The 23803-nt window shown below is 37.6% G+C and overlaps 1 protein-coding gene across 1 annotated transcript in view; it reads left to right on the top strand.

Moving 5' to 3' along the window:
- LOC130682814 (serine/threonine-protein kinase TAO1-like) overlaps positions 1-23803 on the top strand; it is a 187297-nt gene that overhangs the window by 117141 nt on the left and 46353 nt on the right. Inside the window, exons 17-19 of the mRNA XM_057497752.1 lie at positions 249-452; positions 2410-2649; positions 6949-7131. Coding sequence (XP_057353735.1) covers positions 249-452; positions 2410-2649; positions 6949-7131 — 627 coding nt within the window. The remainder of the gene's footprint in view (positions 1-248; positions 453-2409; positions 2650-6948; positions 7132-23803) is intronic.

Raw genomic sequence — 23803 nt, 5'->3', positions numbered from 1 at the left:
AATATAGCTGTGCAAAGCTAAAAAGTATGCATGTTTTCTAGTGTATGTTTTCTCTTTTCTTGTCCTACTTCATGGATAACTCCAGAAACAGAAAAATACTACCTACCTCCTTTAAGGTAATTGACCTGCCTGCCCATGAGAGAGGGCACAAATTAAGTACTTTTACTGAAGATTACCAGCTACCAAATAGTATATTCATGTAGTTAATTTTTATGTATTCTGAACTCAGTTGTTCTTTATCTTGCCAGGAGCTGAATGAAAACAAGAGCACCCCAAGAAAAGAAAGAGAGGAATGGCTTTCAAAGCAGAAAGAGAACATACAGCATTTCCAAGAAGAGGAAAAGACCAATCTTCTTCAGCATCAGAGCCGGTACCTAGAGCTGCAATGCCGTCTCTTCGAAAGAAAGTTGTTACTTGGGTGCCACAACTTGGAGCAGGACCTTGTCAGGGAGGTATGTGTAAATGGTGTGAAATCAGAATCTTCCTGAAAATATGTCAGTCACATCCCACCCTCAGGGCCTTAGAGCGCCTCTGCTTGCCTTTGCCTAAGTCCTTCTTCCCTGGAAACCCAACCCACACAGTTCACCTTCTCCCTCACTTCATATCTCCTCAATTCTGATCTCCAAATCCTCCTCCCTTCTGTAAATATTCTTGCAGTCCTCCCTCTCTCTCTCTCTCTCACACACACCACACACACACACACACACATACGTGCACACACTTTTTATGGGGATCTCTGTTTCCCCAAGTAGAATGGAAATTAGATGAAGTCCCAGGTTCTGTTCAGGGCTGTTATATCCAGTGGCTAGATATATCCAGGCCTTGTAGCTAGTGGCTGGCCCATAATAGGTATTCAATAAATATGTAATAAGTAAATATATAATAAATATTAATTCCATGAATGGAAGAACTGTTAATTTTTAAATATGAGAAAATTAATAGGATAACTTATGCCTTTTCATCCGAAATGGGTGCCATGAAGGTATATACTACCATTTAACATAGTTTTATAATCATGAAATTATTCATTGGGAATATGTAGAAACTTAGCCAATGAAAACAACGGTTCTCATTATCAGGTATACCTATGAGCATAGATCAATTTATTTCCAAGAGTGGCTTAAAATAAACTTCAAGTATAACATAATTATTCAAATTCACTAATAATTAAAGAAATTCAAATGAAAACAATTGCATCAATTAGATAAGATCGGTCTAAAAAATTGGTTAGTCCTAGTAGTGGCATGGGAAAGTGGTCAATGTTGGTAAGAATATAAATTGACACTGCCATTTTGGAGCATAATTCATCAGCTTTAACAATTTAATTTGCATGTATCTTCTACCCATCGAATCCGCTTCTAGAATTCTATCCTAAAGAAATAGTAACATAATTACATGGTGTATCATGTGTAGATGTTTATTGAAAATTTGTCATAAAACAAAAAATAGAAAAACTATGGCATCAGAAAGCACAAGCTTCCTATAAAAATTTTTTTTAAATCTGTATTTGTCCATTATATTTTTGGGTAAAGAAAGCATATTACATGCCTATAATATATATTGTTATTCAATTTTAAAACTGTATGTTTTTGTGTAATAGTTGTGTCACGATAAGTGTGGGGAAGGTTGGGAAACATATGCACCAAATGTTGGCCCCTCGAGAAGGGGCAGCAGAGGCAAAGGGGGCACGTCTGACTGCCTTCTACATAGAAAAAGAGAGAGAGTGTGTGTGAGTGTATGTGTGTGTGTGTTGTACATTTGATCTTTTAAACTGAAAAAAATTGTAGTAACATTTATTGATCATGAGGTAGGTATTCTGACAGCTTTCCACTTATAAACTCATTTCACCCTCAGGTTAATTTTATGAAACAGCTATGTTATGGTCTCCATTTGAGAAGTAATGAAATGGAAGCACAGAGAGTTTAAGTAATTAACCTAAGGACTCACTGCTTGTCAGTAACAGAGCCAGGATTTAGAAAGCAGGCAGCCTAGCCCTGGAGTCTTGTGTTCTTAACCACTGCACTATACTGGGTATACTGCATGTAATAGAATTGAAAGTATACTCTGAAGAAATTCAAAGGATGACTTAGAAATCCTGTTCAATACAGAATTAGGAAACATAAATGATGGAAAGAGAGTAGAAAGGACATTAAGTCTCTTGGGACAGATTTGATATGTCTTAAGCTTATTGCTAAAAGTAGTATAAATAGTAAATGAACAGATAAGGCAATTGTACTACTAATTGCCCATTTTCTACAGTTCCAGTAATAAAATTCTAATATTCACTGTGCAGCCATTATTAAATCAGAGGATTACATCTATATATCCTGGTTATTCTGTTTCTTAGGATTTTTTTTCTCCTGGCCTTGTACATCAGCAAATTACACCTTTGTCTTTTTTATGGATTAGGAATTAAATAAAAGAAAGGATCAAAAGGACTTAGAGCATGCAATGCTACTGCGACAGCATGAATCCACACAAGAACTGGAGTTCCGCCACCTCAACACAGTGCAGAAGATGCGCTGTGAGTTGATGAGTCTGCAGCATCAAACCGAGCTCACTGACCAGCTGGAGCGTAATAAACGGAGAGAGCGAGAACTAAGGCGGAAGCATGTCATGCAGGTTCGACAGCAGCCGAAGAGTCTGAAGGTACCTTTAGCCTAAGCTTCTTGGCAAAGGAGGACAGATAAAAGGCATCATGTAAACAGTAAAAGTCTAAGCCAGATGTCTGTCATCAAGAAATTGAATAAGCTTTTTTTCTTTTCATTTTCAGCATGTTGGGTTAGTGTTGGTGTAGAGGGTCTATGGCTACAGACTTCTGCTTGTGTATTTCTCAGCAGAGTACCAAAAACTGGCCAGAACTTTTTAACTGTGGAAAGTGTCGTAAATAAGAGTCAAAATTCTCATTTTAAGTGCACCCAAATGTCCAGTGTTGGTACTATAATCTACATATCAACATACTAACCTGCTGGCTTCTCTCTGTTGTTCCAAGTTTTATAGTTTTGGAATCTTATTTCCTCTGAATGTGATTTGTATCCAAAAGAGGCAGTAAGTTCTTAATTAGTACAGAAACCAGTGAATGAAAAATGCCTTTTTACCCCCTCTCCTTTCATTGTCAATACTCATCTTTAGAGGAATAGTGGAATTATCACACTGTTACTCCCATTCTTTCTGTGTTTGATAACATAGGTAAGACCAGGGCATGTGTAGTTGGAGTGTATTTTTTTAATTAGTACATCAGAGTGAAGCAAGGTATTATATGCTGTCTTGTAGACAAATAAGGAAAGACAAGTGTTGGTGATATATAATATCAAAGGACTTTAAATTTTGTATTTGCTTTGATAGAGAAATTTATTTGTATGATACAAAATTCAAAAGATGCCAAAGTATATTTATTATAAAGTTAAAGGTTTCCCTTTCCTTGTTCTTTAGGCTACCTGGTCCAGCCCCCTCTACCAAAATCAACCAGAGTTAACAATTCCAAGGAATTTTCAAATTTTATCACTTGTAATGAATATGTGAAGTATAATCACATGAATCTTAATAAACAAAAACCCAAAATGACCCACTATATATGTTGTCACCCACAGTAGTACCTCAGTTAATCTGTACACGTCTGCACGTTGTAAACTTGTATTTACATCCAATAAGGCCCCGGTTCCACACTATCTTCTTTATACCCTTTTTCAAACTCTTTGACCATTTAACTATAAAACTATCAGGTAACAACACTTACCTGAATAACTCTCCTGAAGTGAAGTGAAATTCACTCACAAGTAATCTGTGTCCAAACCAGAAGCTAAACCTCACCTAGTGGTATCTCTGATTCCTGTTCAACTCCATTCATACAAGTTGTCCTGAACAAAACACAGAAGCAAAGCTAAGATTCACCCTCTCCTTGTGAATCTAAGTAAAATTTTATACTTTGCTGTATCTTCAAAACAGCTAATGAACATCGTTTACAGAGTGGCTCGTACGTTGACTACCCTCATAACCGTCATTAGTTAATGCTTATCACAATCAGAATTCATAATGATTTTCCAGATTTATTTTGTCTTTGTAGTGGTTACATAGTAGGGTTTCCCACCAAAAGATATTTAAAGCATGTGTATAAAATGAATTACAGTTTTAAAGTGAGCAGCACCCAGAAGTAAACCAAACTGAAAGCTTGTTTAGTGTCTTTGGTCAGACCATAAATCTGATACGACTTCATTTCTCTGGGGCTTGGAAGAGGTTAGTTGTTTGCTGTTTAACCCTTCCTTTTTGTTCCCTGTTGTGGCAGCCTTCTCAGTTTGAAAGCTTGTAGACACTAGTCTGATTTTCACAGATACTGTTAAAAAATCAAGGGGAAAAATGATGTCTCACAGTCGTAGTCAGACTTCAGATAGAAAGCATCCTTCTCATGATACATAAGCTCAAGATTTTCTGTAAAAGAAATTGTTCTGTTACTTCAGTGGGAAAGAAAATCACCATGTTCCTCTTAGTTGTATATATCTATATACTTGCACAACTTGAACAAAACAGATTCCTTTTTTAAATTAAGGTATCATTGATAAACAATCTTAAGAAGGTTTCACATGAGCAACATTGTGTTTTCAACATTCATTCCTACTATCCAGTCCCCTCCAACCCACTGCAGTCACTGTCCATCAGCGTAGTAAGACACTATAGAGTCATTACTGTCTTCTCCGTGCTGTGCTGCATTCCTCATGACCCCACTATATCGTGAGTGCTAATAATAGTGCCCTTAATCCCCTTCTCCCTCCCTCCCCACCCACGCTCCCCAACCCATTCCCTTTGGTAACCTAGTCCCTTCTTGGAGAAAACAGACTCTATTTTAACATCATGTCATTTCATTTATGTAAGTAATAGTTGCAACCTTTTTAGGTAAATTTGTACTTGCTAAGTAGTACTTCAACTTCAGTAGTTGCAACTATTCCAACTTTCTCCAAGACTTTAAGGGGGATAGGAGGACTTCAGTTTGCACACTTAGGTAACCTGACAGTATTTGTAGACATTGGGGCACCATTTCTGAGGAATGACTTGGGTAAACACCTATTGTTTGTCTGCCATTAGGTGACATTTTGTCAGTATTAAGTGATTAAGAAACAACTGGAACATGTTTATCCTGCTTTCACTTGAGTGAAACATTGAGGAATATAGTTTGTTCTTGGTATAAGTATTAATCTTGTTGAGAAAAAATTTCAGGGTATTCCTTTTTGTCATTAGCTAGTGATATGGAGTGCCTCTAGTTTTCTTGGCAATATATTTGAATATTTAAAAGTTTTTTAAAGAATGGAGGCTGTTTCACAAAGTCAGAAGAGAATTCTAAATTTCATTGTTCCATTTCTGCCTAACTTGGAGGAATTTTATTAACCAAGGGCAGTATTTAAGAGCAGTGCTAAGCGTAACTAAACCAAGAGTTTGTCTTTCTAGCTAGACATTTCTTGACCCTTCACAGAATAAAGGTACATGACTATGACTTAGTACCTCAATTGGTGTAAAATGCAGAAAAGGATATATATTTGATTTTGCAGTATGGGAGCAAAGAGTGTGAACTAGTTCCTTGACAAGAGTGTTTGGTCATACATGCATTTGCACACTTAGTCAACCATTCAATATCTGGCAGTATATATATATTGAGGTAAATAATTTCAACTATAGGTTCTGCCTTTGTGTAGCAAATGAGTGTTGTTACTTGTAGGCTTGATGGGTATACCTTATAAAATATATCTCATCTTACTAAGTTTTGTTGAAACTTGAGTTCATAGAATAATTAACCTGTGATTTAAAGCCAGAGTTATTCTGTTTCTGAACTCAAATTATTTTATCTCAAAAGTGTTTATATAGTTCATGTCTGGTATCATTACCACAAGAAGGGTTGTCCCTTCTCTTGCCTCATAACTTTTCTTTGACCTTTGAAAGATTAGTTAGCTGACTTTCAGGTTTTTGCTCGTAGTGCTAAAGAGTAAACCCTAAGGAGAAGCAGACCCAAAACTTAGCCATCTTAACTGAGCAGTATGACCACAACATTAATGAAATGCTCTCCACTCGAGCTGTAAGTTTACTTTGCTTAGGCAAAACAAATTTAGTGCCCCTTTCCTTCCACCGCCTGAATAAAATCCCAACAATTGAAATATTAAGTTGGAAATGAAAAGTCTGCTGCACCTTGGGAAATAGTGATGGTGGTCCATATTCTTCTTGTTCTCAGCATTGCTTGGAAATGTGCATGATGCATATGTAATTCTCTTTGATACATTTGGACATGAGGCTCCACATAGGCTCTCTGTTGGTGCCTTGCAGAGGTTTAGTACATATACCAACAGTGTATCAAGATTGGAGAAGCAACTTTGTTAAGCAGTGTTCAAAAAGTAGTACTTTATCTGGAATCCAGATGGTCACATTTGAGTGTGGGTACAAAATAGTTGCTATGTAAGTTTACAGACTTTTTCTTAATGGGCCAGATAGTAAATATTTTAGGAGGAAAAATTGAGGTTATTATGTGGGTATTTACATAGCCATTTAAAATGTGACCATTTCAAAATGTAAAAAACCATTCCTAATTAGTGGACTATTGAAAAACAAAAACAGAAAATCAGGTAGCTGTTCAGATTTGGCCCATAAGCTGTGGCATGCTTGTCCCTGTTCTGTAGTTATTTCCATTGGAGAGAAGAGATTCACAGTCTTATATCAATCAGATTCTCTGTTTTTCTTTAAAAAATAATGATTATTTAGTCATCATCCGAATAGCTTATGATAGCTTTATCCTTATAATGCCGTCATTGGTTGCTGTGTTTTCCTTTTCCAGAGATGTTTACTCCAAGATGTAAAAGAGAACAGTTGTGCCCTGTAGAAGAGTAGTCTGTCTTAACTTACACCTCCTCCTTTCCATAGGTCATGAAAAGATAGCTCACAGGAGGATATATCTGTTTTCTTTCTCTCTTTCAGCCGCATTTGGATGAAGCACAGGAGGCAGAGTGCCAGGCTTTGAAAACGCAGCTGCAGCAGGAACTGGAGCTGTTGACTGAACTTCAGAGCAAGATCAAAATGCAGGCTGAGGCACAAGACGCTCAGGAGCTTCGAGAGCTTGAACAGAGGGTCTCTCTCCGCAAGGCACTCTTAAAACAACAGGTATACGTAATAGAAAAAAGTAATTGTGCCAGTATTTGCTTTCATCAAAATCATGACAGAGGTGGCATTAGATTGTTTTCACAATACCATATTTCCTTAATTCTAGTTTTGGTAGTGTTTTCTTTTTCTTTAAAATTACTGATTCAGTAATGAACCTTAAAATTAATGAGTGTGATATATTAAAGGAATATACTTAAGTAGTAATTGCTAGAGGAATGATGTGGAGTTATGTGAAGACAGTTGAATTGTAAAAGGATAGCTCTGGCTCCGTCTTCCTCACTTCTTTTGTGTACCTAGTTGTACCTACAGAAATTGGAGAGAAACTTGGATAGTGAAGGAAAAAACTTTAGTAATTGCTTGAGAGAGACAAGGAAAAGGGATCAGGAATATACTTTGTTCATTCATCCCTGGTCTGAAACTGTACAGATTGATGCATTACTAGAAAAGAGAAGGTGAAACCAGTTTTACACAGTTGAAGAGTCAGGCTGAAAATATTATTTCTAGCTGTAGCTTTATTTATTTTACTTATTCTTTGTCATGTATATTAGAACCAGAATCCCTGAATTCACTTGTGTCCTTTAAGGTACTGAGGCTGTGTGTGTGTGTGTGTGTTGGAGAAAGAACAATGGGTAGAAGCTTTTGAGAAAGAAGGAGAGGAAAGGCATTTGTCCTGAGTAGCAGCAGGATATCAGTTGTATCCAGGGTGGAACGCTATGTTCCAGAATTCCTGGGCCATAAGTTCCCAGCAGCTGGCACGGTGTTAGGTCCCCTGTGAGTTAACACGTGCCTAATGGTTTTGTCTATTAAAAATTGTCATTGCTTCTGGACCACTAATTGGCCCATAGATTTTCCTCTACTTTCTACAGTTCTTGTGATAAAAATAGAATACCGCATTTCTATTAAAAAAAATATGTTCTTAAAAACTCCACCTAAATAAGGTGTTGCTATTTCTCTGGCACAGCTGTCTTTATGACTGGCTCCTTTAAGAGTTCCTTGCCTCTAAAAACTATCTCAATTGTGTTTCTCATTTAAGATGGGAAGGCAGAAACACATATAAATTTTTAGAAAAATGTAGTTGTCCCATGTACAGAATTCTTAAATCTGCCTGATTTCAACTTGCATATCTAAAATTTAATTTAAAGTTCCATCTCTTAGGCTTCAAAATTATCACTAAAAGAGAAACCTATAGTATTTCAGTAACAGTGTTATGAGAGAAATATTGGTACTGTTTTATTTGTATTTTTAGCTCCACCTAGTGGCTCCGAGTTAAAGAGAGCTAATTAGTATCTTAGGTGTAGTCTTATTTCAATATATGAACTAAGGCCTTCATGTTCTACAAAATCAGGTAAAATGTTGGCATGGGGCTGATACCATTGCCGGAAGTGCAGTGGCACTCTCATCCATTGTTAATGCGTTTTGGACAGCAATTTGGAAGTATAAACTGATCTTTGAAAATGTTAAGCAAAGAATTTAGAGAATTTAGAGAAAAGAAATCCTGAATACAGGAAAAGCAATACGCATCAATATGTTACCTATGGCATGGTTTATAATGGTTTAAAACACCTAACCATCTAAAATAATTAAGTGCTTATGACCAAGCCACTTAATAAAATCTTACTCAACCATTTAAATAATGGCTATAAAGATAGTATTAATGTGGAAAAATGCTTATGAGGTGTTGAATAAAATAAAGACAAATCGCACTTAAAGTGAGTTGTACTAATACTTATAATGGCTATATTAACATGGTAGATTGGTTGAGGTGGTTTGTATTTGATAATAGACATGCATAAGATTATTTAGTATTAAAAATAATAAAACAGTGGAATAAATCTACAGTGCTTTGAGTTGCTACTTGATTTTTAGGGCTCATGTTTATATTTCAAGTGAAGTGCATGACTATAAAGCAGTTTGGGGTCAGTCAGTTGGCAACTACCAAGGCAGTGATATACCCATGGTATGATTTGAAAACATCATAACATCCGTATTTTCTGTACTTTGTGCCTACTGGTTGTACAGATAAGAAACAGTCATCTGAAAATAGAGGTGGAACCAGAGAGAATGTTAGTTCTTTCTGGATGAATAATAATTCTGTTTGAAGATTGCTTTCAGCCTCCAAATGAACCAAGAATTTTCCTCCAGGTCGAGACACCAACAGAGGATGCCTCAGTTGAGGCTCACATGAGGTCTTACTGCAAATTTCCTTGTGCTTCATTTACGTTAAAGTTTCAGCAAAATGACAACATAACTATAAATGTTAAATTCTATGTGCATTCCATACATGCATAAAAAGTGGCAATATTTCCAAAGTACAAATGGGCTTTTCTCTGTCTTATTTCCTTTAATTTTCCCTGAATATTTCACTTAATATCAACAAGATGGTTGGTAGTTTTTAAATAAGAATTGACAATTGGAATATCTTACAGGACCTTCCGAACTGAAAATATTCACACATTTGATTTCAGAGAAGATAGGTTAGGAGAGAAGTCTCAGAAGTTTTATATCCAGTGAAACCACCTTTCTTATTTACAGCAATAAATAAGATATTTTCAAAGAAATGGGGCTTAATATAACCTATCACAAATCTTAGTTTTAATTTTTATTGAAAAATATTTTGAGTTTCTTAAATGACAAAACTAATTCAGCAACGAAAATTGAAGCTATGCTTACTAGATGAAAGTGGATAAGCATTAATGTGTGTAATATTTTTATCAGGAGTTTCCTTCAAATAATATACAGGGCATTCAAATTAGTTAAATACTCAGTACAAGCCTATCCTTTATTAGGTCCTTTGAATGAAATGTTCTTAATAAATGGATTTTTGAAATTTTAAAATAGAAAAGATTTAAAAGAAAAATTTGAAGTTATTTGAATCCTTACAGATATATAAATTTAATTCTATAAGAATTGGGTAGTTTATATGTAGATATTAAAAGTGGAAAAGTTACTTTACAAATGCATATTTTTTTAAATTTGGCAATTATAGAGAAACAAATAGAAACTAAAATGTCTTTAATCTCACCACTCAGAAATCACCAGTTAACAATTTGATATCTTTCCCTTAGAAGAAGCATTGTGTCTAATCTAGGTTCTCTTTCAACCTTCATTAGGAAGTGCCCTCTCTAAACCTTTGTAACACTTTAGTACTTAGAGTTTAATAATTTTCAAACTCACCCTACCAAAGTCCATTCTGGCCGATTTGTAATTGCCCACACACATTTTATCATTTTGCATGTCTTTGCCCATGTTCCCTCTGCTGAATATATCTTCCCCTTCCCTTGTCTTCTGGTAAACTTGTGCTTTTCCTTCCGAATCCAGTTTCTGTCACCTTCTCTGAGAAGACTTCTTTGCCCTACTCCTCTTCCCCTGTACAGTGAAGTACTCCATCCCTTTGTATTTCTGCTTTACCTTATAAATCTGTTATTACATCTTATCATATTATGTGGCAGTTTTTTATTTGCATGTGTTTCCATGCTAAATCGTGTGTTTTTAAAAGGGCACTTTAAAAAACAACACATAAGAGAAGACTTGATAATATGGGTGAATGTTGTAACCACAATGTTGCTCATGTGAAACCTTCATAAGATTGTATATCAATGATAACTTAGTAAAAAATATATACATAAAAATTAAGCACATTTGTTGAGCTAGATTTCTGTGTAGAGAACAATGACTATTGGCTTAAGTCCTCAAGTATCTTGAAACCTAATTTAATACTTCTTTACAAATACTCTTTATTTCCTAGTTTTTAAAAACTTTGTATCATGGAAATTTTCAAACATACAGAAAAAGTATTAGTGAAATTATGAAGAACTAGTACAATTAAGTCCCCAAATACTCATTACCCAACTTCAACAGTTATCAGTATCTTGTTTATATTTCATCTGTTTCCCGACTCCACATGCAGCTTTTTAGGGGAGCAGAATAGGGGGCAGAGTATCTGAAATATTTTAAAGCAAATCCCAGCATAGAATCATTTCACTCCCAACACAGATAAGGAAATAAGGACTCTTTTACTTCAACATAGTCATAATTCCATTGTGTTAACTAACAAAATTATAATAAATGTTTAAGATTACCTAATACTCAGTCCATACTTAGATTTCTCTTTGTATCTAAAAAAAGGTCTTCTTGGTTTATTTAGATTGGGGCCCAAACATGGTGTAGACATTGCATTTGATTGTCTTTTAAGCCTTTTAGTCTCCCGTGCCCTTTTTTTTATTATTGTGGACTGGGTCATTTGCTTTGTAGGAATTCTCACATTTGAATTTGGCTGATTCCATCCTCATGGTGTCATTTAATGCATTCCTCTTTACTTTACATTTCCTGTAAACTGGTAATTAGATCTAGGGGCATGATTATATTTACTTTAAATTTTTTTTCCTTTAAAAATTTTTTTTGAGGAATTTTCATAAGGGTTACTGTGTTACACTTCCTTTTGCATCACATCAAAAGATATATAATGTCTAGTTGTCCCACTTTGAAGTCATATTTGATGAGTGGGCTCAGATATTCTCATTCATTAACAATTTCTCCATCAACTTTTTCCCATTGTCATTGACTTTATTGTGTATTTTTCACACTAAAATCTATTTATAGTCAGCTATATATATTTGTAAACCTTGAGTTGTCCAAAACTGATTATGACGGCTACCCAACCACTGATTTCTAAGTACATAGCATCTCCTAACTTTCTAATGGAAATTTTATAGTTTTTGTTTGTTTTTCACTCAATGCTCTGATCTTCCTGGAATATGGTATCAGATGAGGTTCCATTTTTATTTTCTTCCAGATGGTTAGCCACTTGTGCCTGTGTTGTTTTTCCCATTAAATTAATTAGTGCTTTTGTCCTGCATTAAAAACTTAAAAACTTCATTCTGTTTCTATGTTACTAATTACTGGTTCCTACACCAATACCATATTTATTATATAGAGTGACCTTATGGTGTATCTAATGAGGCTAGATTCTCCTTACACATTTTCTTTTTCAGTCTTTTTACCTAATGGATTTGGTAGCCATTGATGATAATTGCCCTGATTTATTGTTTCAATAGAGATTATTACCTTTGCTTTTAAGAACTTGATTTTACACATTTTAGCAATATAATTTATATATGATTCCTACAGTACATCTCTTTGGTTTTTAAATGTACATACTTTAAAATAGCCAGAGTGGACATTTTTATGATTCACTTTAAACCAGAATAATTATTGTTTCTGTAGTTTATAAATTTTTTTAAATAAATGAGCTTTCTTTTTCCTTCCCCCCACCAACCCACAACAGATTGAAGAAGAGAAACTGACATCACAGAATGAGTGCACTGAAAGGATACGAAGCCTGCTGGAGCGTCGAGCAAAAGAGATGAAAGCTGTTGACTTTGAAAGTGAGGGACTAGGTTTTAGAAACATCCATTCTAACCTTGCCCCTGAAGCATTCAGCCACAGCTCCCCCAGAGCTCCTCACAGGGGGCATCCCATAGGTGGCCTACCACAAGCCTGGGGCCATCCAGTGCAAGGTGGGTCCCCGGCCATGCAGGTCACCCTTCTGAGCCAATGCATGGGGTACCCCGAGGTAGCACTCTGGGAGTTCGCAATAGCCTTCGGGTTCTGAGGCGGACAGCTGCCGGAGGATGAACGGAACACGGCATGAACTGAAGCACCAGTGTCACTTGACAAATATCCAATGGGTCACACATGTCTCACACGTAACTTAATAATTGAGAATGGCGAGGAGGAGCCAAGATGGTGCCGTGAGTAGGACAGCGGAAATTTCCTCCCAAAAACATACATATTTTTGAAAATACAACCATTCCTAAAACAGAGACCAGAAGATACAGTACAACAGCCAGGCTACATCTACATCTGCGAGAACCCAGTGCATCCCGAAGGGGTTAAGTTACAAGCCGTGGCCCGGCAGGACCCGAGTGCCCCCCACCCCAGCTCCTGGCAGGAGGAGGAGAGTCAGAGCGGGGAGGGAGAGGGAGCCCAGGACTGCTAAATACCCAGCCCTAGGCATCCGCACCAGAGCACGGACACACAGTGCGTGGTGTGCTGGATACTAGGGAAACTGAAGAGTAAAACCTGCGAGCGGGTCCCCACAGCCAGCGCACCTGGAACAAAAGAAAAGCAAGTGCTTTTTGAAGGTCTTAAAGGGACAGGGGCCTCACAGCTGGATGGAGGCATCCTAGCACACTCAGCCGAGCAGCTGGGAATCCCGGGGAAGTCCAGGCGCCCCAACGCCCTGGGCGACAACGCAGCTCGGAGCCCCTCACAGTGATAAACAGCCTCCCACCCATTTCCCCTCTGGTGCGGCCCCACCAGCGCAGAGCAGCAGCCTAAAAGTGGCCATGCCCACAACAACCATGCGGAGCTTACTCCACAGTAGCGGGGCAAGAATCACAGACCCCGTCTGCACGCAGCTGCCCAGTAAAAGCCGCTGGGTGTCACCGTTCTCCCAGGAAAGGAAGGCCAGGAGCAAGTGGAAAGGGACTTTGATCTCCCAGCTGACACACATGCCAACTGCCTACGACTACCTCTATCACCATGAAAAGGCAGAAGAATTTGATACAGACCAGACTAACCCAGACATCCTCCCCCGAGAGGGAATCTGAGGAGATAGATTTAACCAATCTTCCTGAAAAAGAATTCAAAATAAAGGTCATAAACATGCTGATGGACTTGCAGAGAAATATGCAATAGCTAAGGAGGGAGAATACAGAAATAAAACAATCTCTGGAAGGACTTAAAAGCTGAATGGATGAGATGCAAGAGGCCATTAATGGAATAGAAATCAATGAACAGGAATGCAGAGAAGGTGACGCAGAGAGAGATAAAAGGATCTCCAGGAATGAAACAATATTGAGAGAACTGTGTGACCAATCAAAACAGAACAATATACACATTATAGGGGTACCAGAAGAAGAGAGTAAAAAAGGGATAGAAAGTGACTTTGAGGAAATAATTGCTGAAAACTTCCCCAAACTGGGGGAGGAAATAGCCTCTCAGACCACTGAAGCACACAGAATTCCCAACACAAGGGACCCAAGGAGGACAACACCAAGACACATAATAATTAAAATGGCAAAGATCAAAGACAAGGACAGAATATTAAAGGCAGCCAGAGAGAGAAAAAAGGTCACCTACAAAGGAAAACCCATCAGGTTATCATCAGACTTCTCAACAGAAACCTTACAGGCCAGAAGAGAATGGCATGATATATTTAATGCAATGAAACAGAAGGGCCTTGAACCAAGGATACTGTATCCAGCACGATTATCATTTAAATTTGAAGGAGGGATTAAACAATTCCCAGACAAGCAAAAGTTGAGGGAATTTGCCTCCCACAAACCACCTCTACAGGGTATTTTAGAGGGACTGTGCTAGATGGAAGGACTCCTAACACTAAACAGATGTCACCAGAGAAAATAAAATCACAGCAAAGAAAGCGGACCAATCAAATACTAACTAAAGGCAAAAAATAAAATCAACTACCCAAAAAAGCAGTCAAAGGAAACACAAAAGAGCACACACACACACACACACACACACACACACACACACACACACACACACACACACACACACACACACACACACACGAAAAAAAACACCTAACATTCAAAGAATGGAGGAGGAGGAATAAGAAGGGAGAGAAATAAAGAATCATCAGACTGTGTTTATAATAGCTTATAAGTGAGTGAAGTTAGACAGTAATGTAGTAAAGAAGCTAACCTTGAACCTTTGGTAACCAAAACCTAAAGCCTGCAATCTCAATAAGTGCATATCTTTCAATAATCACCCTAAATGTAAATGGACTGAATGCACCAATCAAAAGACACAGAGTAATAGAATGGATAAAAAAGCAAGACCCATCTATATGCTGCTTACAAGAGACTCACCTCAAACCCAAAGACATGCACAGACTGAAAGTCAAGGGATGGAGAAAGATATTTCATGCAAACAAGGAGCAAAAAGCAGGTGTTGCAGTACTAGTGTCAGACTAAATAGACTTCAAAACAAAGAAAGTCACAAGGACATTACATAATGATAAAGGTGTCAATCCAACCAGAGGATATAACCATTATAAATATATACACACCGAATACAGGAGCACCAACATATGTGAAACAAATACTAACAATTAAAGGAGGAAATAGAATGCAATGCATTCATTTTAGGAGACTTCAACACACCACTCACTCCAAAGGACAGATCCACCAGACAGAAAACAAGTAAGGACACAGAGGCACTGAACAACACACTGGAACAGATGGACCTAATAGACATCTATAGAACTCTACACCCAAAAGCAACAGGATACACATTCTTCTCAAGTGCACATGGAACATTCTCCAAAATAGACCACATACTAGGCCACAAAAAGAGCCTCAGTAAATTCAAAAAGACTGAAATTCTACCAACCAACTTCTCAGACCACAAAGGCATAAAACTAGAAATTGCACATAGAAAGCAAAAGGGCTCACAAGCACATGGAGGCTTAACAACATGCTCCTAAATAATCAATGGATCAACAAGCAAATCAAAATAATTGAGAATGGCCATTCCGCTGGGACAGTCCACCAAAGGAAACTCCCCATAGACGTCATCACAAGCGGCCTCCTCGCTTGGGTGCTACCGTTTGGAAGCTGAGTGCATGTGGTATATTTTATTCATTTTTGTCAAGCGTTCTGTTTTGTGTTTACTAATTGGGATGTCATAGTATTTAGCTGTCAGGTTTTGTGTTTTGTTTTGTTTTTAACTTCTGGGTAAATTTTATGTAAAGGGGAATTGGTGTGTATGTGTGTTTATCAAATATGCACACATACAGTGCACATGGTAAAAAGAAACTGGTTAGGTGGGGGTATTTTCTGAAAACTGCAAAAACAATTCAGCAACGTGGCTTGAGTCATCACTTTTGGACAATTCTACCCTAAGAAATTTGTGAAAAGATCTAAAGCCTTTGTCTGTATACCCCAGGTTCTTATGAGCCGCTCACAGCAGGCAGCATATGCTAAAACAAGTTATTATGGAAACACACCTGTATCCCCTCACCTATGTATTTTGTTTATTAAATAAATGTATTCTGTCTGACTTTTGTTGATTAAATTGGCCTCATTTGGAGTAGGAAAAAAGTGGAAATCCATGAACACTAAAGGGTTGCATTGACTCTATCAGAGAGTAGAAGACAACCTAATTCTTTTTCTGAATGCTGCAAGCTTGTCAGTGATTTTTTTTTTTGGTCCATTCAACTGTGCCTTCTTTGTGGCATGGTGGGATGGAGGTGCTTCAGGAGATCACAAGTTTTGTGGAAATTGCATCATCAAACCTGTGAGCCTCCAAAGGGGAAGACAAAAAGGGTGAGAGGGGCCCCTGAAAGGTCATATGATGGGTATGTTCAATAGCAGAGTGAGGAGATGAAGCCTATATATATCCTGACGTTTTGTTGCTTATGCTGTGATATGTCATCCTAGCTGAGCTAAGCTCTGTTAACTTCCAAGATTCCAAGCAGTACTTTTACTTTGTTTATACAAAAACAAAGACATATAGCCAATACAAATCAAAGGCCAGAGGTATTTGAATGATGCCGTATTTACAGACCGCCATCTCCTGGAATTCTCATCACACTACTTAGACATAATTCGATGACCCCTTTTTGGTTTATGGGGTTTCCTGTTTACAAGTAGAATAGCCTGTTATTTAAGTGCTTAGTTGCCATAGTGAGCCAGGAGTCACTGAGCCTGTGACTTTACCAGCTGCTGACTAACCCTCAGCATGACTGTAGGTTTTGCTGCAAGTGCAGGTCCTCTTCTTTTTTTTTTTTTAATTGCTGTTTTTGTTGCTGCAATACTTTACAAACTTATAGTTCCTTGAGACTTAGTGATTGCTTGGCATCATGTTAACATCACACGACAGAAAACACCACTTCCAGAAGTCAAAAGCCTCGGTGCTAAAGTACTATTGAAAAGGAACCAGCAAGTTTGGCAAATTAAAAAAAAAACACAACAAAAACTAACGTGAGCTATGGTGGTCAGGAAATCTCTTGACGAAAGCTAACTTCTCTTTTCCAGAGAGGGGTGTGTTTTGTTTTATTTTGCTTTGTTTTGCAATGAAAAATCCACCCGATGCTGACAGGTGTGACTTGGGGTCCCACCGCCAGTGTGGAGACTGAGCTGCAGGCGGGTGGGGAGCCATGAATATGACTTGAAGGGAGAAAATGTCCTTCCCAGTGAGCACTCAAAGTTCCTTAGGTTACTGTCCTGCCCTCTCCCCAGTTGTCTTGAAGCACCAGGAGCCCTGCTGCTGACAGGTTCCTGCTGTTCCCAGAGAGCCCCAAGGTCAGATTCTCCAAGGCCCTCGCAGTGATGCTCTCCACCTGGACCAGACTAATCACCACTGAAATCTTGGTTTTCTCAACCAATTTGTCTTCTCCAGGTATGTCAGTCCAGTCTGCCTGAATCCACCCCTGTAGGAGTTTCTAGCATTCCTTTAAAGGGAACTGGGAGAAAAATTAATATTTTAGTGTAAATATTTTTAAAAACAAGATCACAGTAGAATTCACACACAATCATAGGGTGTGTTACATGTAGTGCTCTGGTCCGTCGTCCTCTTGGCCATTTGAAATCACCAGTTTTTAGGTGGACATAACATGTACTTGATTCTACTGAAAGGGACTTTTAATTATTTCAATATCTCTTCTGCATTCAAATATTGTACAGTATCTCAGACAAATTGAGATATCTACATGTTTAGAGGAAAATGATGGGACCAAGCTTTAGAATTTATAAAATTTCCAAAAATATAATGGAATTTGATACCTTTTAAAAAATTCTTATGAGATCTGTCTCCTTTACACTACTGAAGCAGATCAGTTTTGCATATAAAACTCTAAAATCGAAATGGACTTAAATTAGTCAAACTGAATTACTGAGTTCATGCAGACTATATATATGTACTTGTGAAATCGTGATTGAATACTGACTCCAAATGTCTGTCCAGTAGGGCGTTGTTTTTGCCACACAAATCTGATTGAATTGTGTGGCAACCAGTTTTACATCACTATACCTGGATTATTCCATTAAGTTAATTTGAATTAAAATATATATAGTTTGCAAAAAGATTCAAATTAATTCAGGTTAATCATTCAGATTGGTTCGTGTGTGTTTGTAAGATTAACTTCTGAGGAATCTCAATCATGGTAGGAATCATCAAAGAGTAAAAGCAGGAAAATTTTAAGGAATTTGAAAGATCCTAAAGAAAGAAGCAGGCACTTTCTCCATCAGCGTACAAATGTCAGCCTTAGTTTAAACTAATACTACCTCCTCCCCGGTGTTGGTGTTCACTTAATATATATGTGTTTAAGAAAATAAAGAATATGGGAAATTTGTCCAGCATATCAGAAGTTTTAAATGCTACATCTGGTATCCAGAACTTGGCAGTAAAAAGTTTTCTGTGTTCACTATCTCTCCCTTTTTTTAAGTGAACATTTTGAAAATGTAAAACCTCATACCTTGAGATATTCCTTAATTGGGTTCCCTTCCTTTCATACATATTTTCTCTCCCTTTATTAAAATCAGCTGTATCCCCAAATTACAGTATCTACAGGTATTTTCATTGGTACGTAAGGTTAGCTGGAAAATGCATTTATATTATTTTTATTCAGAACTGCCATTCTTTTTAGTAATTTCTATACCTGGAGATGAATAGCCCTGCATTTAAAGCCACACCCACAGGTATAATATGCTTAGTACTCTGAGCCAAGGATTTACCAGTAAATTGAACTTTTTAGCATAATCATCATTGTGTTCAGCTGCCTGGACATCAGGTAAACACCACTCAGCACACTAAGAAACTGTCCTTGACACTCCTTCCCACTCCCGCCTGTTTCCTCATCCCCTTTTCAAAAACCAAAAACTCTGTTATGAGTGTCTTTTTCAGACCATAAGGCAGACTTTAGTAACTTTCTGCTTTAAGTACTAAATGTCTGGCATTTTAAACTTTCATAGAGTACATTGTGTTGGACACCGAAATAATACTCTTTATTTTCATTTTCACCTGTGAAATATGACTTTATTGTACTTGAAACACCTCTTTTGCATTTCTCCATTTGTGCCATTCACTAGTGGAAATAAATTGTATTATACCATGATCTACTGGCTTTTTAAAAACCTGTTAAGTATGCATATTTTTGGTATAGCTATTATTATTTGTATGTATATATTGTATATACACGATTGCCTATATGTGTGTATAGATAGGGGATGTATCTCATACTGTACATTTCCATCAGGGCACTTAAGGTTCTGTTACTTGGTTATTTCTGTCCTCAGTTAAGGCAAGAATGCATGTGTTTCTTAAGAGTGAGTACTCTGGGTTGATATTTATGAAAAGATGGTCATTAGATGCTATCTTTTCTTTTTTAATACCCTCTTCACACTTGTGTGGGTGGAAAGAAAGCTGGGTAAAATGTGGATCCATAAGATGCAATGCAGAAAAAAGTACTGGGGATGGAGCCAGTTAGTGTTTCCATGGGTCTGTGTCGTGATAGAGTAAAAAATAAGTGATGCAGAGAGAAATGAACCATGGAAATTGAAAAACACTGGTGGTGATTCCTCTGCAAAGATGATAACCAATCACATAATCTTCATGTATGCTATCTACACATTTTTCTTAGTGATGCCGTTGATCCTTGTACTTTCTGTGCTCCATTAATACTAATAAGTATTAATTTTGCTAAGGACCAAAATAGCCAAGAAAGGAATTACTGCTACGGCATCTAAGGTTCTCCTAAACTAAAATCAACAGGCAATGGCCACTGGGAGAGAGGGATATGGTATTGGCAAGGGGTTTTCTCTCTCTAGCTGCCTCTTCTTGCTTGCTAATAGTTCTTCATGCACCTTCTGCCCCTTCTGAGCCACTACTATATAAGCACAGATTTGGCCCAACACAGCAGCCCTTTCCTAGGAATTTTATATGGTCCTGCATATTTTTGTCCCATTCTCCCAATGTAAAGTGTCTAGTGTGTATTCAATTCAGGAAATTATATGTTTAAGTATATAAGTATGAATCTCTATTAGTGATGTAAGGAGGTTTCTGTTCTTTAGATAAACTTATTCCTCTAAGGGGAAAAGTCACATCTTGGGGTGCCATCTTTGAGCTGCTTACCAAAACACAGATCATTATTAAAGAAAAACAAATTCGCTATTCTGTTTTTCCTCATCTAACATGATAGGGCTCCTACCGGTTTGTAGCACTGCCTTTGAAAAGGCCCCCTAAGTTGGTAAGAACTGGAAGTTTCCCATGCTCAGATTCCTTAAAAGGATGAAGAGTGTGCTGTACATTTAGCAGACTTGCCTCTAGTGCACAAGGACTACTGATTGAAGTCTATTTTGCTGTGTGTCTGGTTATGTTGTCTGAACTTTTATGAAATCATTACAATAGGTCTGCATTGGAAATGCTTCTTTGTGAAAAACTAATTTTATTGAACACTGTCTAGAAAAAGATTGAAGCTTAGAACTCTTCCTTTATTGTGCATTTACAATTTCTACTGAATTCTGGTAGCCCTCTTTATAGTCACGTTGACTGATTTTTCCCTCATTTATATTCACATTTACAAATTCTCACTCATACAAGGGAAGAGAAACCATTTGGCCTAATGGTAGTCTTCAGATCACAAGTTACCAAGAAAGGACTAACAGTTACCAAACGGAAAGGGACTGGGGAGGATGGATGGGAAGGGAGGGATAAGGGGAAAAAGGGGCATTGTGATTACCACACATAATGTGGGGGGGCAGCCACGGGGAAGGCAGTATAGCAACCACAATGTTGTCCACGTAAGTATATATTAATGATACCAAAAATAATAACTAAAATAGAAAAAAAAAAGAAATGATAAATGTGCCAGGTGGGGAACTGAAACTCATTACATTGCTGATGGGAGTGTGAAATGGTACAACTATTTTGCAAAACTCTTTAACAGATGCTTATCAAGTTTAATAAACATTTACTATGATAGAGTAAGTCCTTAACCAGTTATCATTTACTCAAAAGAAATTATAACACTGGCACTCAGGAACTAGTACACAGCAGATTAATTCATAATGGCCAAGAACTGCAAATAATACAAATATCTATCAATAAATTAATGTATTATAGGATTATGGTATATTCACACAATGAAATACTATGCATCATAATAAAAAGGAGTAGAGTACTGATACATGGTAGCAACACAGGTGACTATGGAAAGCATTATGTTCAGCCAAATCCAGAAACAAAATAGTAAATACTATACAATTTCCCTAAATTCTCTAACAGGCAAAATTTGTCTAAAGTGATAGATCTATGGTTGTCTGGGGCTAGTAGGGGGCAGAAAAGGGAATGTGAGAACAAAAGGAACCACAGGAACTTCACAGGATGATAGAATGTTCTACATATTATTGGGGTAGTGAATTACACAAGTGTACACTTTTCAAAACTCCAACTGTACATGCATTTACTGCATGTAAGTCATTGTCCCGACCCGCGGGACTATCAACGGGGGTCGACGACCTGGAGGAGAGAATGAAGGGGCAAGGGACACAAAGAACGGACAGCAAGACAGGATATCTGATCAAGCTGACACAGTTTATTGTTTGCAGGCTCAATTTATACAGGTAGCGAGGAAGGGGTGGGTCAGAAGGTGATTGGGCCTTAGGTGGCGCCGGCGGGAAGGTGCAGAGGGGTGATTGAGCCTTGGCTGGCGCTGGCAGGAGCGGAGGACCCGGAAGAGAAGCAGGGAGTTCGCCATCTTGTGGGAGGGAGGTTTTAAGGGGGGGCTTTCCCCTGGGGCAGTGGGTGTTCTTGAGAAGCAGGGTGTTGGCAGGGTCCAGTGGAAAGAACAGAGAAGGAAACGTTGCTTAGCAATCTGACTGCAAGATCTATATTGATTTGGCTAGGAGAGCAGCTTTGCTTTTTCTAGGATACTGCAGAAATGATTGCTGTTGTCTTAACTTACATAACTGGTATTGCTTAAAGTCCATAGGCTCGCTCCCAACAAGTCATACCTCAATTATATATATATAATGCAAACTTATGAACAAAGTATGGAAGGATCTGTATGAAATGCTGATATTTCTCTCTTAAAGTAAGTAGGGCTGTGAAGAGCATTAGCTGTTAGCCTAGACATCTGTATTACCTAAATTTTTGTAGCAATCACTCATAATTTTAAGAAATTTTGTTCTAAATTTGAGAAAAATAAAACAGAATATTTTAAAAACCACAACACACTCTAATTAGGGAGACAACCCAAATAGCTATTAGCAAATTTTTTTTAATCCACAAAAGACTAATGCATTTCTAAAAATTTCTATGTCAGAAAATTTGAACCAAACATGAGAATGGAAACATCCAGATTAAGGGTTAATATTCCTTAAATATATACATATCATTTAAATCACTCAGAAAGTACCTAACCCACCAAGATATAAATGGCCAAAGGATATCAACATTCCATAAACAGGTAATATAAATAATTGGGAGGAGAAGTCAAAACCTGAAGCATAATGGGTATAGTCATGAGTTTTCTGATTCCGTTTTCCTCTGTCTCCTGGCTGTGACCTAAGAGTTGCCTGAGTATTTTGATAGTGCTAATGACAAGAAAACCCTTAAAAGGAGGCCCCTTCTTCTATCCCAAAGGGGACCCTGTGATCTGGAGATGGTGAAGAAATATGCTGGGATTGTTTCCTACTCTTTTTCCTCTTATTCCTAGACTTGCAGGGCCAGAGGAACAGAAAAACCATATGAGAAAAACCTTTCTCTCAGGCCAGAAAAGCTACAAACAGGGCCTCTGTCGTCCAAACAGTATGAGGGGAATTACCATTATGTTCTTTTTCCTTTTCTCTCTTCTTTCTGAACTTTATGCGAGGACAGCCCCAGTTACGGGGGAACTGTACAATGCAGAAGTCCAAAGGTGTCTGTGTCTTTCTGATCAAAGTAACTGGGAAAAGGCCACTGGAAACTGAAGAGAATGGGGGAAATCATGGAGAAGAAAAAACTGGAAAAGACATCCCTATTCTGGGTATAAAGTAATACAAATAACAACTTGTGTTTGTTTAAAATAGACTCAGAAAGTATAGCAAAGGCTATGAGAAAGAACTAATAATGTATGATATATACTACTGCCTAAGTCCTAGACTATCACTGAGAGACATAGCACAGGGCAAATGCAAAGAGCACAGGGAAAGTTTTGAAAGTAGAACTGGTATTAGAACCACCACCCACAGAAAGTGAGACAGAACTTGTCATCTACACTGGTTGCTGTCTGCTAAAACAAACAAATCAACCTTCTCCAGAAGATGCAAACATGACTCAGAAATGACAATATCATATTCAAAAAGACCAGAATAAAATCCAAAATTTACTGCACATGCTAAAACAAACAACACACACACACACACACACACCACTGGAGAATGTGACAAATTCTCAAGGGAAAGAAAGGACAGATGCCTATTTTGAGATGCCTAATGTTGGAATTATCACATCAGACTTTAAAGCAGCTATTATAACCATAGCAAATACGGTAATGGGTAACACTTGAAATAATTGGAAAGACTGAAGTTCTTAGCAGAAAAATAAAATCTATAAAAGAAGATCCACGTCGAGAAATTTAGAACTGAAAAATATAATTACCAAA

Source organism: Manis pentadactyla, chromosome 3 (genome assembly GCF_030020395.1).
Source record: "Manis pentadactyla isolate mManPen7 chromosome 3, mManPen7.hap1, whole genome shotgun sequence".
NCBI classification, from domain to species: Eukaryota; Metazoa; Chordata; class Mammalia; order Pholidota; family Manidae; genus Manis; species Manis pentadactyla.
Note: the sequence above shows the minus strand (reverse complement) of the source record. Positions and strands in the feature narration are given on the sequence as shown.